General features: G+C 44.6%; 1 protein-coding gene and 1 long non-coding RNA gene across 5 annotated transcripts in view; one reads left to right on the forward strand and one right to left on the reverse strand.

Moving 5' to 3' along the window:
- Nucleotides 1–6,361, forward strand: part of LOC141172643 (FXYD domain-containing ion transport regulator 6-like) — a 118,457-nt gene extending 112,096 nt beyond the window's left edge. For all 4 annotated transcript variants that reach the window (XM_073657066.1, XM_073657063.1, XM_073657064.1 and 1 more), the window contains exons 7-8: nucleotides 3,859–3,893; nucleotides 4,433–6,361. In XM_073657066.1, the coding sequence (XP_073513167.1) occupies nucleotides 3,859–3,887 (29 nt within the window). In that variant the 3' untranslated portion in view covers nucleotides 3,888–3,893; nucleotides 4,433–6,361. The remainder of the gene's footprint in view (nucleotides 1–3,858; nucleotides 3,894–4,432) is intronic.
- LOC141172645 (uncharacterized) overlaps nucleotides 1–18,501 on the reverse strand; it is a 132,852-nt gene that overhangs the window by 65,241 nt on the left and 49,110 nt on the right. The window lies entirely within an intron of this gene.

Genomic DNA, 18,501 nt, shown 5'->3' on the forward strand with positions numbered 1-18,501 from the left:
GAAACCTTTGTTTGCAATTACAGAGGTCAGACGTTTCCTGTAGTTCTTGACCAAGTTTGCACACATTACAGCAGGGATTTTGGCCCACTCCTCCATACAGATCTTCTCCAGATCTTTCATGTTTCGGGGATGTCACTGGGCAACATTGAGTTTCAGCTCCCTCCAAAGATTTTCTATTGGGTTCAGGTTTGGAGACTGACAAGGCCACTCCAGGACCTTGAAATGCTTCTTATGGAGCCACTCCTTAGTTGTCCTGGCTGTGTGTTTCGGGTCACTGTCATGCTGGAAGACCCAGACACAACCCAACTTCAATGCTCTTACTGAGGGAAGGAGGTTATTGGCCAAAAGCTTGAGATACATGACCCCATCCATCCTCCCTTGAATACTGTGCAGTCGTCTTGTCCCCTTTGCAGAAAAGTACCCCCAAAGTATGATGTTTCCCCCACCATGCTTCACGGTAATAATTGTGCCAACAGTTGCTGCCTTCTCATCAAGCTGCTTGCCTATTGTCCTGTAGCTCATCCCAGTGTGCAGGTCTTCAATTTTGTCTCTGGTGTCCTTAGACAGCTCTTTGGTCTTGGCCATGGTGGAGAAGTTGGAGTGTGATTGATTGAGTGTGTGGACAGGAGTCTTTTATACAGGTAACAAGTTCAAACAGGTGCAATTAATACAGGTAATGAGTGCAGAGTAGCAGGGCTTCTTAAAGAAAAACTAACAGGTGTGTGAGAGCCAGAATTCTTGCTGGTTTGTCGGTGATCAAATACTTATTTCATGCAATAAAATGCAATTTAATTATTTAAAAATCATACAATGTGATTTTTTGGATTTTATTTTTATATTCTGTCTTTCACAGGTGAAGTGTACCTACGATAAAAAATTACAGACCTCTCCATTCTTTGTAAGTGGGAAAACGTGCAAAATCAGCAGCGTATCAAATACTTATTTTCCCCACTGTATGTATATAAACACATACATCTATAATATAACGGGAGATGCGTGTCTCTGTCTGAAGCCTTTATAGACAGAAGCACTCATGGAGCCGTTACAGTGTGCAGCATGATAGCAATGAGGGGTGCCATACATACCAGGATTGGGGGATAAGAGGGCCACACATACCAGGATTGGGGGTGAAGGCTGCCATGCATACCAGGATAAGGGATGGAGTACCATGCATACCAGGATTGGGGGATGAGGGGTACCAAGCATACCAGGATTGGGGGGGTGAGAGGCCACACATACCAGGATTGGGGGAAGAGGGGTAACATACATACCAGGATTGGGGGGCCACACATACTAGGATTGGGGGATGAGGGGTACCATACATACCAGGATAGGGATGAGGGGTACCATACATACCAGAATAGGGATGAGGGGTACCATGCATACCAGTATAGGGATGAGGGGTACCATGCATACCAGGATAGGGATGAGGGAGCCATACATACCAGGATAGGGGATGAGGCGTGCCATGCATACCAGGATGAGGGATGGGGTGCTATGCATACCAGGATGAGGGGTACCATACATACCAGAATAGGGATGATGGGTACCATGAATACTAGGATGAGGGATGGGGTGCCATGCATACCAGGTTTGGGGGATGAGAAGGCCATACATACCAGGATTGGGGGATGAGGGGTGCCATACATACCAGAATAGGGATGAGGGGTACCATGCATACCAGGATGAGGGATGGGGTGCCATGCATACCAGGATTGGGATGAGGGGTGCAATGTATACCAGATTTGGAATGAGGGGTGCCATGCATACCAGGATTGGGGATGAGGGGTGTCATACATACCAGGATAGGGGATGAAGGTTGCCATGCATACCAGGATTGGGGGTGAGGGGTGCTATACATACCAGGATTGGGGGTGAGGGGTGCCATGCATTCCAGGATTGGGGGTGAGGGGTGCCATGCATACCAGGATTGGGGATGAGGGGTGCCATGCGTACCAGAATTGGGGATGAGGGGTGCCATGCATACCAGGATTCGGATGAGGGGCCATACATACCAGGATAGGGATGAGGGGTACCATGCATACCAGGATAGGGATGGGGTGCCATGCATACCAGGATGAGGGGTACCATACATACCAGAATAGGGATGAGGGGTACCATGTATACTAGGATGAGGGATGGGGTGCCATGCATACCAGGTTTGGGGGATGAGAAGGCCATACATACCAGGATTGGGGGATGAGGGGTGCCATACCAGAATAGGGATGAGGGGTACCATGCATACCAGGATGAGGGATGGGGTGCCATGCATACCAGGATTGGGGGATGAGTGGTGCCATGCATACCAGCATGAGGGATTGGGTACCATACATACCAGGATTGGTATGAGGGGTGCAATGTATACCAGATTTGGAATGAGGGGTGCCATGCATACCAGGATTGGGGATGAGGGGTGTCATGCATACCAGGATTGGGGATGAAGGGTGCCATGCATACCAGGATTGGGGATGAGGGGTGCCATGCATACCAGGATTGGGGATGAGGGGTGCCATACATACCAGGATTGGGGATGAGGGGTGCCATACATACCAGGATTGGGGATGAGGGGTGCTATGCATATCAGGATAGGGATGAGGGGTACTATGTATACCAGGATAGGGATGAGGGGTGCCATGCATACCAGGATAGGGATGAGGGATGGTGTACCATACATACCAGGATAGGGATGAGGAGTACCATGCATACCAGGATGGGGGTGAGTGGTGCCATGCATACCAGGATGAGGGATGAGGGGTGCCATGCATACCAGGATTGGGGGTGAGGCGTACCATGCATACCAGGATTGGGGGTGAGAGGTGCCATGCATTCCAGGATTGGGGATGAGGGGGCCATGCATACCAGGATTGGGGATGAAGGGTGCCATGCATACCAGGATAGGGATGAGGAGTGCCATGCATACCAGGATGGGGGTGAGTGGTGCCATGCATACCAGGATGAGGGATAAGGGGTGCCATGCATACCAGGATTGGGGGTGAGGCGTGCCATGCATACCAGGATTAGGGGTGAGAGGTGCCATGCATTCCAGGATTGGGGATGAGGGGGCCATGCATACCAGGATGAGGGATGAGGGGTGCCATGAATACCAGGATTGGGGGTGAGGGGTGCCATGCATACTAGGATTGTGGGTAAGAGGTGTCATGCATTCCAGGATTGGGGATGATGGGTGCCATGCATACCAGGATAGGGATGAGGGGTGCCATGCATACCAGGATAGGGATCGATGAGGGGAGCCATGCATACCAGGATAGGATGGTGGGGACAGGATGGGGGCAGCACAAATACCAGGATGAGGGCAGCAGAAATACCAGGAGGGGGGCAGCACATAACAGAATGGAAGACAATATACCAATAAAAATGCTCGCCACCTGGGCATAGAATGGGTTCAATAGCTAGTAAATATATATGCATACACATGTCCATACACAAATACATGCATACATACTATACATATTTACACTCACACTATAAATACACACACACACATTGATGCATACATGCATACATACATTACTTACATTGCATACATACACACACTATAAATACACACACTTTGATACATACATGCATACACACATACATACTTACATACTGTACATACATACACACACTATAAATACACACACTTTGATACATGCATACACACATACATACATACACATACTGTAAACATATACACACTTTGATACATACATAGTTACATACTGTACATACATTACATACATACACATATACATATGTATATATTACCTATATACACACATTTGTACACACTTACAGACATACATAAATAGATGTATGCTGTCATCATGTGCTAACTTTTTTCCATTTTTTATATAGCTCGAGGAGCTCAGAAAACAGAGAACTAAAAACTTGTGAGTTTTCCTTCCTGCTGTATTAGGCTGTATACACACACAGCCGTACATTTGCATGCATAAAATCAGCTGCATATTACAGTACCAGTAAAGTGGGTCAGATTATAAGAAATCTCATCCACTTGATACAGAGAAAATCTGCAACAGAAAATGACCTGTGATGCGGAACTAAAATCTGCATCAAATCAATGAAAATGATGGAATCTGTAGCATTTCTTTCAAGAAATCCACAGTGGTTTTGACTTTGGAGGATTTCGCTGCACATTTTCCACTGTGGACAATCCCTTAAAATGTCCAGTGCCAAAAAGTAGTTGACTTGCTCGAAGGAACTTCAGTTTTTCTTTGCGGATTTGCATTTTTTTATTGTTTGCAAATGCATCAGGATTTTTAGGCTGTCACCCGCATTTAGTCTTGTTGGACCCAAGAACTAAGAGCAAATGCATGGGGTCTTAACGCAAAAGGGGTCCAATATGGCATCTTAGGGAACTGCTGTATGTAGATGCCTGAATATAATGCCGCCTTTCTGTTTTCTTTCTTAGGACCCCAGGGATTACCAGAGAACAAACTACGCAAAAAATTTTGAGAGCGCTTTACCCTCTACCACCCATCGTAACCAGGCCTCCCCTCTCCGCCATATTGTGCGTCTGCGCCACATGTGAACTTTGTTTCTCAGTGCCGTCACTTGTAATGTCTTAGCACTCGGTGGCAGAAATTTTCCTAGAAGCTTAGAAGGAGCGGGAGACGTCGGTACTGTGCGGCCAACTTTTGGTCCGGTTCTCTTAGGCTACACTAGAGTAGGGAATTTCGCCGACCACAGCCAATATTTTCCTTTCCGTTCGATCTTCTCTTACCGTTTACTTCCAAAATGCAAACTTTATGAAGACAGCTGTGGAGAACAGTCTACTTCTATAGGCCATGACAGCCAGATCAAAAGTGTGCTTGTGCCTTTAAATATTCCCGCGGAGCGACATGGCGATCACTGCGGAGCCATTGCACCCTGTGTGTTTAGGATATATGTTATGTGTAAGTGATCATGCATATCTAGTCATATACAGAGTACTGTGCACCCGTGAGCTGCAGAACACTATGTACCGTATGGCCATACACCCAACAGTGTAAATACAATTTTTGCCTTGTGCTACTCTCTATCGCTGTCTAAGGGCCTGTGCACATGTCGCGTATTTTCTGTGCAGGAAGGATTTCCTAGTACCAGCAAGGTGAATGAGAACCCTAAAGTCTCATGCACACGTTGCTTATTTTTTTCCTTGCAGATTTAACTCTGCAGCATGCCAATACTTTAAGGGTTTTTGCTGCAAATTTCACCCATTATAATGAATGGGGAAAAATCTGCAACAGAAACTCTTGTAACTTACACGCACTTAAACTTGGGTAATTCCCTAATATAATTATTTTATTAAAATCCAATCCGAGTGCAGATGTGTCCTTCCTTACTTTCCCTAATGTATAGCAAAAGACGTGAAAACAAAAATTAAGATTTGGCGATACTCTGCTGGGAGATGTTTTTGCTATAAGTGTCTATCTGTGGCCATCTAGTGGTTGTGATGTGAATTGCAGCCTGTCAAAAGTTTTTAAAGAGTAACTAAACTTTTATTTTTTTTTATTTAGTCCAGCAAGTTATGAAACTTTGCAAGTCACTTATTAGAGGAATTGTCTTCATTCCTGTAAAAAAAATTTTTTACATGTATGTGACTTCCAAATTCCAAATCACTGCTTTTCCCCATCTTTTTACAGCCTTCAGCTGCACTATTTTCATGTGGAGTACAGATGATGGCAGTGATGGGGCAGCTCAGCACCTGTGTCACTAACTCTGGGGAGAAGCTGCTGCTGGAGATTGTTCTGATAAGCAGAAAACTCAGAGGTGGAGACCTGAGCTGTCCCATCACTGCCATCAGCTGTACTCCACATGACTACGTTCTGATATCAATGCAGCTGAAAGCAGCAAATATACTGGGAAAAATAAGAGGTTTGGAAGCCACTTATATGCAATTTTTTTTACAGGAATGAAGACAAATCCCGCAATAAAGTGATTTGTAAAGTTTCATAACTTTCTTTTCTGGAAAAAAATGATAAAAGAAAAATAAATAGAAGTTTAGTTATTCTTTAGCAGATTTTTCAGAAAGGTAAGAGTGACACATCAGTATAATAAAAAGAAACGCTATATTCCGCGGTCTCCGAGGTACGAAATCTTGTGCTGTTTCCCAGTCGGGCGGCTTCGTCTTCATCTCCAGTTCTCTTCCTACCTGGTCCTTGTACAGATGTGGCTGTTTCTGTGGCATGTTCTTAACACAATCAAATCAAATCTATGTTTCCTAAAATATGTACCGATCTCGCTGTGATTCTGGGGCAGCCCTGCTCCTCCTCTGAGAGAACACAAGCATCTTTTTTATTGTGTCTGTATATCTAGTGACGTCAGAACAATGTGAAATAAACTTGTATATCTGACCCTCCGCCGCCTTACTCTCTACATTCCTGGGCAGCCGCCGCCTTCGAGATGAATTGGTAAATTCCACCGCGTGACATTTTCCTATAACTCTTCCTATCGATCCCATAACTGCTTTTTGCCTCTCATTGGCGCACATGGCCTCTCCTTTGTTTGCCTATAGCCTATAAATCCTATGGTTTCTTATAATCTCTACTCTATATAACCTGTATTGCTCTATAAATCCTCGTATTCATGCACAGGACAACCATTTACAACTGATATGTCTTCTCCATCAATTCTTGTTGGGTTTTATAGGTGCTGGCACCTCCAGGGTTTTCATGACCCCTGTATTGGTTTATGAAAGCTTAGTGAGAAATATCTTGTATATGGATAAGTGTATTTATTGTATAGTATATATATACATTCCTCCCAATATTGAAAGAGGAAAAAAGGGACACATAGCGGCATATGCCCATGGTGCCCCCCCCCCCATATATGTGACTCAGTATGATGCCCCCTCCAAGTGCCGCACATACACAATATGATGTCCCCACTGTATCCCATCCCTCCCATATTATACCTCCATAGTATCCCCACACACAGTATGATGCCTCACACACACAGTATGATGTCCCCACAGTATCCCATCCACACAATATTATGCCCCCATAGTATCCCCACACAGTATGATGCCTCACACACAGTATGGTGTTCCCACAGTATCCAATCCACACCATATTATACCCCCATAGTATCCCCACACACAGTATGATGCCTCACACACAGTATGGTGTTCCCACAGTATCCCATCCACACCATATTATACCCCCATAGTATCCCCACACACAGTATGATGCCTCACACACAGTATGGTGTTCCCACAGTATCCCATCCACACCATATTATGCCCCAATAGTATCCCCACTGACCCCACACACAGTATGATGCCTCACACACACAATATGATGTCCCCACAGTATCCCATCCACATCATATTATGCCCCCATAGTATCCACACACACAGTATGATGCCTCACACTCACAGTATGATGTCACCACAGTATCCCATCCGCACCATATTATGCCCCAATAGTATCCCCACACACAGTATGATGCCTCACACACACAATATGATGTCTCCACAGTATCCCATCAACATCATATTATGCCCCCATAGTATCCCCACACACAGTATGATGCCTCACACTCACAGTATGATGTCCCACAGTATCCCATCCACATCATATTATGCCCCCATAGTATCCCTACACACAGTATGATGCCTCACACTCACAGTATGATGTCCCCACAGTATCCCATCCACATCATATAATGCCCCCCATAGTATCCTCACACACAGTATGATGCCTCACACTCACAGTATGATGTCCCCACAGTATCCCATCCACACCATATTATATCATGCCCCTGACGCGCCCCCTGGGCCGTAGGGTACTCGGCAGCCGGGCCTCTGGTTGCTTGGGGGATATCACGGTAGTTGGCCCGGTCCGTGACCCAGGGCGGTCAGTAAAAGGGGGGAAGCTTCTATTTATATGGGGTTTTTGGAATAGTGTTCGTGACGCCACCTGTGGATTGCGGCTAAAGGGAGCTGCCACTGCGGAGCCGTCCTCTGGAGCTGGTCTTACGGCAGCAGGGATGGTGTGGCTCTCCACAGGTAGAGCTGGCTCCAGGGCAGCATAGGATGTGGAAGTTGCGCTGGGCGTTGTAGTGCAGAGAGGGAACGATGGCGCAGATTTAAAGAATGGACGGAGGCAGTGCGGTGCAGTCATCCAAGTTTTTACTCACAGTTCTTATGACAGTTCCACTGGTGCACTTGTGACGCCCAAACGCAGCGCGAACGCTCGCTGGAAGCCCTGCCCTGGGAGATGGGGGACTCGGAGCCGGGTCCTGTATGTCGATGATGGGGTGCAGCCGTGGCCCGGACCCGCTCTGTGCCCAGGGCCGTCACATTAAAAAAAGGATGGCATGGGCTTATCAGGGTTGAGTGGTTGCTCTTGACTACGCCACCTGTGGTACCTGGTGAAGGCCACCAGCGCTGCCGCAGTCCGCTGAGGCCTGGTGTTAGGGCAGCTGGCGTTGTTGCTACTCCCCACAGGCGGAGCAGGGCCTCAGGGCAGAGAGACAGGAAGACGGGGGTAGTAGTCTAGAAAGCCTGCGTAGTGCGGTGTAGCGCAGAATAAAGAGTCCGGAGGCCATAGGGGTATACTTCCAAGCCTTTACTCACATAAGAGATGGCAGAAGGAAGGCGACTCCCTGCTCCACGCGGAGTTCTGCGGTCACCAGAGACGAAGGGGGTCCGACAACCTCCTAAACTACAGACCGAGTGCTTTCCTGTCTGTGTGTGTGTAGATAGGCCGGGTCTCCCTCTGAACTCCTCTCAGAAAAAGGGCACGGGTGGCAGCTCCGCTCCTTCCGATACCCGGTGGGATCCTCAGGGCCTACCGGGCTTCCCCGACCAGGACATGGAGTAGCAAGGTCGGGTGTCGGGTGTCGGGGGCCGGTACCCCTCTTGCAGCCGGACTCCCTCTGAGTATATCAGGTGGTGAGGACAGGTGGCGTGTACCGCTTCGTCTGCATCCTCCCTGGGATCCATTTGCCGTGGAGCTAAACTCCTAAGCTCCGGGCCTTCTTGGTCGTGGTCCTTGACCGGGTTGAGACATCCCTTGTCTACAACCTGCCCCTCGACCCAAGGCCAAAGTACGAGGGCTGTGTCTCCATCCGCTGGAGGTCCACACAGGATCCACGTTCAGGGTGGGAGATCACAGTAATTGACAGACAAAATACCAGTCAAAGAACCAAGAGCCAAAATGTCTGTGTATTAAATATGAAATTTAAAGTGTCACTAAAATGTGAGTCCTCCACCCTCACCCACTAAATGGTTCCCCTGGCTCTTGGTTCCCCAGTCTCCTTGTAACCTGGTGGAGAAATGTGGTGTTGGATGTGGAGGTGGAGTCCTGACCATCCCACTGTGCTTACCTCAGAGGAGGAACACTACACTCCATTAGAGAAGTGCAGCATCCCTGTGGCGGTCGAACCCTCAGGGACGCCACACACTATACAGTTGTCGGCCTCCCACGTCGCGCTGCGTTCACCAGGCAGGGGTTCAGAACTTCCTCAGGCAGATTAGGACTAGAGATGAGCGTTGTTCTACTCGAACTGTTCGCCAATCTCAAATTCGAGCTGTTTTGGGCGGTGTTCGAGCCGTTCGGCGAACACGAACGATTTGAGAAAAATTCGGCTGTTCGAGGTTATGTTCGATAACTGTTCGTGCACCAAAATCATAACTGGATTTTTTCTCAGTAATGATGAAAATTAATGTTAATACGCAGTTTGAGTGTACAGCGGGGCGGGGGGAGGGGCAGGGGATGGATCTCTGCAGGAACAATGAAGATCTCCATTTTTTTTTCTCTTTCCCGCATTTACAGTGGGGAGGTGCAATCTGTCAGCCTATCAGCAGCGCACACACGGAGCGAAGTGCTTTTTTTCACACAAGCAAGGGCATGTGTCACTGGCAGTGTATGTCACATGTCCTTGCCCTATAAGACCAAGCCATTTTCTCCGTCGCCACCATTTTCTCACTGCTGCAGCTGCGTGTTAGACGGCACCGCTGTTGCTGTGTGCGCTATACCTTGTTAATTTCAAGCCAATTTTCGCACAAATCTACAGATAGCTTGGGAGTAGGGAATAGTTGTGATTGCAGTCCTTTTAAGGACTAGGTTACAGCATTTCCTACGACTTTTATCAGGCAGGTCTGTGCTCTTAAATAGATAGGTTGTGGGAGTAAAGACTAATTGTAATTGTGTAGCACCCTGAGGATTCGGCTGCTACAGGGGTATTACACCTCAAGCCAGAGGTGTGGTATTCCACTCCCGGGTAAGGATGGAGTGTGGAACTGAGCTCAGTAGGCTGCATGCACTACACACATCCCATTTCCGGGGGACAGACCAATGGTACTCCCACTAGAGAAATGTGCAGGTACGACAGTGTCTGTCCCTGGCTGGAGTGGGAGGGGGGTGGAACATCCCAGTAGTGTAGGGGCAGATAGGGGGAGCAGTCTGGGTAATGCTAGGAGCTCATTGGGTGCTGGTCACCTGAGCTCACACATAGAGGGAGTATATAAGGTGGGAACCATCTTAGAACAGGGTCTTTTGTAGAGGTTTGGTCAGACAAGCAGAACAGCTCAGCCAGCTCCAAGGCCAAGAGAGAGAGAGAGGAGAAAGAAGGACCCAGAGGGGGAGAAGAGGGAACTCCAAGAACCCAAAATTAGACCAGAGGGTGAAGAGTTGGCACAAGAGTACCGGATCCCAAGCTGGTGGAGGGCCCTAATCCTTAGCCAGAGACCGGAGGTCGTGGGCAGGATCTGCCACGACCACCCACTAAATCCACCCGGAAGGCAAACCAAGAATAGGGTCAGGGAACCCAAAGACAAGGGTTTACCAACAAGAGGCCCGAGGGAGCCGGACTTAGGTGGATCCCTGGTGGGGAAGGGCAGAGAGAAGGACAAGTCAGAAAGGGAGCTCAGGACCACGCTCCGGAATCACCTGGGGGTTGGCCGAGTCCAGGACCTGGTGGACGCAGCACGGCTCGGGTGGTCACTCAAGGCCGGAGTGACCAACACAAAAGCAGTAAGTAAAACCCTGAACTGCACAGCCCGACTCGGAGTCTTATTACCACTCTCACTGCACCACCACAACCACCACCCTCTACAACTGACCCCCCTGAGGCTATACCCCTCCCGTTGGGGGTTATACTACCTGAGCTGCACACACACCACCAGCCTCAGCGGACCCTGCTGCAGCGGCGGCCGTAGTGACCGCAAATCAACGGGTGGCGTAGTCGACACTAAAGAACATCCAGTAACATCTGTAGGACTGCCACACACTGAGCTTGACACCCTGGGCACGGACCGGGTCACTGCCACTCGGAGACTACAACCCCCATCTGATCCGGCTCCGGGTATCCCCCAAACAACACTGGCCCAGGGGGCGCGTCAATTGCAGTCCTTTTCAGGACTAGGTTACATCAGTTCCTATCAGTTTTTGCCAGGCAGGTCTGTGCCAGTGCTGTGCAAGTTTTTTCACAGCATTTGGCTGAATCTAGCAAAGCTAATCCTTTTTGGCCTATTGCAGAGTGTGTTAGTCAGTGGAGTAGCCTATCTGTGTTGCAAGATATACCACCTGTGTATAGAATACCAATTTTTTTACTGCACCTAGTGAAGTAAAATCTTTTGGGCATAGCATCATTCTATTAGTCCATCTATACTGACCTCCATCAGGTTGCAAATTGAATATAATTTTTTTCTGCATCTAGCTCTGAAAAAATATTTGGCCTTCTAGCAGTGTGTGGGACTTTCTCTATTAGTCCATCTATACTGACCTCCATCAGGTTGCAAACTGAATATATTTTTTTCTGCATCTACCTCTGAAAAAATATTGGGCTTGTAGCTGTATGTGGGACTTGTTCTATTAATCCATCTATACAGACCTCCATCAGGTTGCAAACTGAATATAATTTTTTTCTGCATCTACCTCTGAAAAAATATTTGGGCTTCTAGCTGTGTGTGGGACTTGTTCTATTACTCCATCTATACTGACCTCCATCAGGTTGCAAACTGAATATAATTTTTATCTGCATCTACCTCTGAAAAAATATTTGGGCTTCTAGCTGTGTGTGGGACTTGTTCTATTACTCCATCTATACTGACCTCCATCAGGTTGCAAATTGAATATAATTTTTTTCTGCATCTAGCTCTGAAAAAATATTGGGCTTCTAGCTGTGTGTGGGAATTGTTGTATTAGTCCATCTATACTGACCTCCATCAGGTTGCAAACTGAATATATTTTTTTCTGCATCTACCTCTGAAAAAATATTTGGGCTTCTAGCAGTGTGTGGGACTTGTTCTATTAATCCATCTATACAGACCTCCATCAGGTTGCAAACTGAATATAATTTTTTTCTGCATCTAGCTCTGAAAAAATATTTGGCCTTCTAGCAGTGTGTGGGACTTTCTCTATTAGTCCATCTATACTGACCTCCATCAGGTTGCAAATTAAAAATAATTTTTATCTGCATCTAGCTCTGAAAAAATATTTGGGCTTCTAGCTGTGTGTGGGACTTGTTCTATTACTCCATCTATACTGACCTCCATCAGGTTGCAAATTGAATATAATTTTTTTCTGCATCTAGCTCTGAAAAAATATTGGGCTTCTAGCTGTGTGTGGGACTTGTATTAATCCATCTATACTGACCTCCATCAGGTTGCAAACTGAATATATTTTTTTCTGCATCTACCTCTGAAAAAATATTGGGCTTCTAGCTGTGTGTGGGACTTTCTCTATTAGTCCATCTATACTGACCTCCATCAGGTTGCAAACTGAATATAATTTTTTTCTGCATCTAGCTCTGAAAAAATATTTGGCCTTCTAGCAGTGTGTGGGACTTTCTCTATTAGTCCATCTATACTGACCTCCATCAGGTTGCAAATTAAAAATAATTTTTATCTGTATCTAGCTCTGAAAAAATATTTGGGCTTCTAGCTGTGTGTGGGACTTGTTCTATTACTCCATGTATACTGACCTCCATCAGGTTGCAAATTGAATATAATTTTTTTCTGCATCTAGCTCTGAAAAAATATTGGGCTTCTAGCTGTGTGTGGGACTTGTTGTATTAGTCCATCTATACTGACCTCCATCAGGTTGCAAACTGAATATATTTTTTTCTGCATCTACCTCTGAAAAAATATTGGGCTTCTAGCTGTGTGTGGGACTTGTTCTATTAATCCATCTATACAGACCTCCATCAGGTTGCAAACTGAATATAATTTTTTTCTGCATCTAGCTCTGAAAAAATATTTGGCCTTCTAGCAGTGTGTGGGACTTTCTCTATTAGTCCATCTATACTGACCTCCATCAGGTTGCAAACTGAATATAATTTTTTTCTGCATCTAGCTCTGAAAAAATATTTGGCCTTCTAGCAGTGTGTGGGACTTTCTCTATTAGTCCATCTATACTGACCTCCATCAGGTTGCAAATTAAAAATAATTTTTATCTGCATCTAGCTCTGAAAATTATTTGGGCTTCTAGCTGTGTGTGGGACTTGTTCTATTACTCCATCTATACTGACCTCCATCAGGTTGCAAATTGAATATAATTTTTTTCTGCATCTAGCTCTGAAAACATATTGGGCTTCTAGCAGTGTGTGGGACTTGTATTAGTCCATCTATACTGACCTCCATCAGGTTGCAAACTGAATATATTTTTTTCTGCATCTACCTCTGAAAAAATATTGGGCTTCTAGCTGTGTGTGGGACTTGTTCTATTAATCCATCTATACAGACCTCCATCAGGTTGCAAACTGAATATAATTTTTTTCTGCATCTAGCTCTGAAAAAATATTTGGCCTTCTAGCAGTGTGTGGGACTTTCTCTATTAGTCCATCTATACTGACCTCCATCAGGTTGCAAACTGAATATAATTTTTTTCTGCATCTAGCTCTGAAAAAATATTTGGCCTTCTAGCAGTGTGTGGGACTTTCTCTATTAGTCCATCTATACTGACCTTCATCAGGTTGCAAATTAAAAATAATTTTTATCTGCATCTAGCTCTGAAAAAATATTTGGGCTTCTAGCTGTGTGTGGGACTTGTTCTATTACTCCATCTATACTGACCTCCATCAGGCTGCAAATTGAATATAATTTTTTTCTGCATCTAGCTCTGAAAAAATATTGGGCTTCTAGCTGTGTGTGGGACTTGTTGTATTAGTCCATCTATACTGACCTCCATCAGGTTGCAAACTGAATATATTTTTTTCTGCATCTACCTCTGAAAAAATATTTGGGCTTCTAGCAGTGTGTGGGACTTGTTCTATTAATTCATCTATACAGACCTCCATCAGGTTGCAAACTGAATATGATTTTTTTCTGCATCTAGCTCTGAAAAAATATTTGGCCTTCTAGCAGTGTGTGGGACTTTCTCTATTAGTCCATCTATACTGACCTCCATCAGGTTGCAAATTAAAAATAATTTTTATCTGCATCTAGCTCTGAAAAAATATTTGGGCTTCTAGCTGTGTGTGGGACTTGTTCTATTACTCCATCTATACTGACCTCCATCAGGCTGCAAATTGAATATAATTTTTTTCTGCATCTAGCTCTGAAAAAATATTGGGCTTCTAGCTGTGTGTGGGACTTGTTGTATTAGTCCATCTATACTGACCTCCATCAGGTTGAAAACTGAATATATTTTTTTCTGCATCTACCTCTGAAAAAATATTGGGCTTCTAGCTGTGTGTGGGACTTGTTCTATTAATCCATCTATACTGACCTCCATCAGGTTGCAAACTGAATATAATTTTTTTCTGCATCTAGCTCTGAAAAAATATTTGGCCTTCTAGCAGTGTGTGGGACTTTCTCTATTAGTCCATCTATACTGACCTCCATCAGGTTGCAAACTGAATATAATTTTTTTCTGCATCTAGCTCTGAAAAAATATTTGGCCTTCTAGCAGTGTGTGGGACTTTCTCTATTAGTCCATCTATACAGACCTCCATCAGGTTGCAAACTGAATATAATTTTTTTCTGCATCTAGCTCTGAAAAAATATTTGGCCTTCTAGCAGTGTGTGGGACTTTCTCTATTAGTCCATCTATACTGACCTCCATCAGGTTGCAAACTGAATATAATTTTTTTCTGCATCTAGCTCTGAAAAAATATTTGGCCTTCTAGCAGTGTGTGGGACTTGTTCTATTAATCCATCTATACTGACCTCCATCAGGTTGCAAACTGAATATAATTTTTTTCTGCATCTAGCTCTGAAAAAATATTTGGCCTTCTAGCAGTGTGTGGGACTTTCTCTATTAGTCCATCTATACTGACCTCCATCAGGTTGCAAACTGAATATAATTTTTTTCTGCATCTAGCTCTGAAAAAATATTTGGCCTTCTAGCAGTGTGTGGGACTTTCTCTATTAGTCCATCTATACTGACCTCCATCAAGTTGCAAATTAAAAATAATTTTCATCTGCATCTAGCTCTGAAAAAATATTTGGGCTTCTAGCTGTGTGTGGGACTTGTTCTATTACTCCATCTATACTGACCTCCATCAGGTTGCAAATTGAATATAATTTTTTTCTGCATCTAGCTCTGAAAAAATATTTGGCTTCTAGCTGTGTGTGGGACTTGTTGTATTAGTCCATCTATACTGACCTCCATCAGGTTGCAAACTGAATATATTTTTTTCTGCATCTACTTCTGAAAAAATATTGGGCTTCTAGCTGTGTGTGGGACTTGTTCTATTAATCCATCTATACTGACCTCCATCAGGTTGCAAACTGAATATAATTTTTTTCTGCATCTAGCTCTGAAAAAATATTTGGCCTTCTAGCAGTGTGTGGGACTTTCTCTATTAGTCCATCTATACTGACCTCCATCAGGTTGCAAACTGAATATAATTTTTTTCTGCATCTAGCTCTGAAAAAATATTTGGCCTTCTAGCAGTGTGTGGGACTTTCTCTATTAGTCCATCTATACTGACCTCCATCAGGTTGCAAACTGAATATAATTTTTTTCTGCATCTAGCTCTGAAAAAATATTTGGCCTTCTAGCAGTGTGTGGGACTTTCTCTATTAGTCCATCTATACTGACCTCCATCAGGTTGCAAATTAAAAATATTTTTTATCTGCATCTAGCTCTGAAAAAATATTTGGGCTTCTAGCTGTGTGTGGGACTTGTTCTATTACTCCATCTATACTGACCTCCATCAGGTTGCAAATTGAATATAATTTTTTTCTGCATCTAGCTCTGAAAAAATATTGGGTTTCTAGCTGTGTGTGGGACTTGTTGTATTAGTCCATCTATACTGACCTCCATCAGGTTGCAAACTGAATATATTTTTTTCTGCATCTACCTCTGAAAAAGTATTTGGCCTTCTAGCTGTCTGTGGGACTTGTTCTATTAGTGCATCTATACAGACCTCCATCAGGTTGCAAACTGAATATAATTTTTTTCTGCATCTACCTCTGAAAAAATATTGGGCTTCTAGCAGTGTGTGGGACTTTCTCTATTAGTCCATCTATACTGACCTCCATCAGGTTGCAAATTAAAAATAATTTTTATCTGCATCTACCTCTGAAAAAATATTTGGGCTTCTAGCAGTGTGTGGGACTTTCTCTATTAGTCCATCTATACTGACCTCCATCAGGTTGCAAATTAAAAATAATTTTTATCTGCATCTAGCTCTGAAAAAATATTTGGCCTTCTAGCTGTGTGTGGGACTTGTTCTATTACTCCATCTATACTGACCTCCATCAGGTTGCAAATTGAATATAATTTTTTTCTGCATCTAGCTCTGAAAAAATATTGGGCTTCTAGCTGTGTGTGGGACTTGTTGTATTAGTCCATCTATACTGACCTCCATCAGGTTGCAAACTGAATATATTTTTTTCTGCATCTACCTCTGAAAAAATATTGGGCTTCTAGCTGTGTGTGGGACTTGTTCTATTAATCCATCTATACAGACCTCCATCAGGTTGCAAACTGAATATAATTTTTTTCTGCATCTAGCTCTGAAAAAATATTTGGCCTTCTAGCAGTGTGTGGGACTTTCTCTATTAGTCCATCTATACTGACCTCCATCAGGTTGCAAACTGAATATAATTTTTTTCTGCATCTAGCTCTGAAAAAATGTTTGGCCTTCTAGCAGTGTGTGGGACTTTCTCTATTAGTCCACCTATACTGACCTCCATCAGGTTGCAAATTCAAAATAATTTTTTGTCTGCATCTAGCTCTGAAAAAATATTTGGCCTTCTAGCAGTGTGTGGGACTTTCTCTATTAGTCCATCTATACTGACCTCCATCAGGTTGCAAACTGAATATTATTTTTCTGCATCTACCTCTGAAAAAATATTTGGGCTTCTAGCTGTGTGTGGGACTTGTTCTATTAGTCCATCTATACTGACCTCCATCAGGTTGCAAATTGAATATAATTTTTTTCTGCATCTAACCCAGCCAATAGTTTTGGCCTATTACCACAGTTTGGCCACTCAGCTCTGCTCGGTTCCCATCCATTGTTTTTTTGTGCAAACAACTCCAGAGTTGTGAATTAGTTAACCACCAAAATGAGTGGAAAAAGGCCTGCTGCTGGTGGAAAGGGGAATAGGCGTGTTGGGAAGAGGAAAAAAGGTTGTGTCCGTGGGGTAGGTGTTAAAGCAACAGTAACATCTGCAGAAGAAAGACCATCTTCCAGCCAAACTAAAATGTCTACTTCTTTTAGCGGACAATGTGATAAGATCCCTTTCTTACGGCCACGCCAACCGCTACAAATTCCAGATGAGGCACAAAAACAGCAGGTGCTTCAACGGATATCAAGTGCTCCTTTAAGTGGGCTCTCCTCCACATCAACTTCAACATCACAAATACTCCAGTCCTCAAAGGTGTCACCCCAATCGCACTTGCTTCCTCACAGCTCCCAAATCTCCAGCTGCCCGTCTGAGTATGAGGTAGAACAGATGGTTGAGTCTGCAGAGCTGTTTACTCATACTATAGCCTGGGAATCAGAGGTCGACTCCAGCGCTTCTGTGAATCCAGACGAGGAAATGATCTGCACTGATGCCCAGAATCTTTATGAGTCGGATCCAGGACCAGACGCAGAAGGTTCTGACCATAATGTAGACCCTCATTCCGAAACTGTAACTCCTGTTGGTGGAGACAATGAGGAAGACGATGATGAGACTCAAATACCTGATTGGAGCGACAACTTTAGTTTTTTGTCAGGGCAGGAACAGGTTGGCTCTGAGGACGACGGGTGTGATAACGCACAGGGTGATGATGATGAGGTTGGAGATCCCACTTACTGTCAACCCACAGTCAGCCAAGAGATGAGGTCAGCAGAGGAGGTGGAGGAAGATGCTAGTGACGACGAGGTCAGGTTGCGCCTTCCTGGACAGAGACGTAGTACTGGAAGCACGTCAACAACTGCATCCTCAAACACAACTCTGCCTCTCACCACAAGTCGTGGTGGCTCTTCAGGTCGCATGGGTGCTAAGCCTTGCATAGCCTGGGCATTTTTTCAGATCGATAAAGATGACCCAACTCGTGTTATCTGTAACATTTGTCAGCAAAAGCTAAGTAGAGGCCAAAAAATACATAGTTT

This window comes from Phyllobates terribilis, unplaced genomic scaffold (assembly GCF_046119375.1).
Source record: "Phyllobates terribilis strain yellow unplaced genomic scaffold, ASM4611937v1 Scaffold_12__6_contigs__length_324123572, whole genome shotgun sequence".
Classification (NCBI taxonomy): domain Eukaryota; kingdom Metazoa; phylum Chordata; class Amphibia; order Anura; family Dendrobatidae; genus Phyllobates; species Phyllobates terribilis.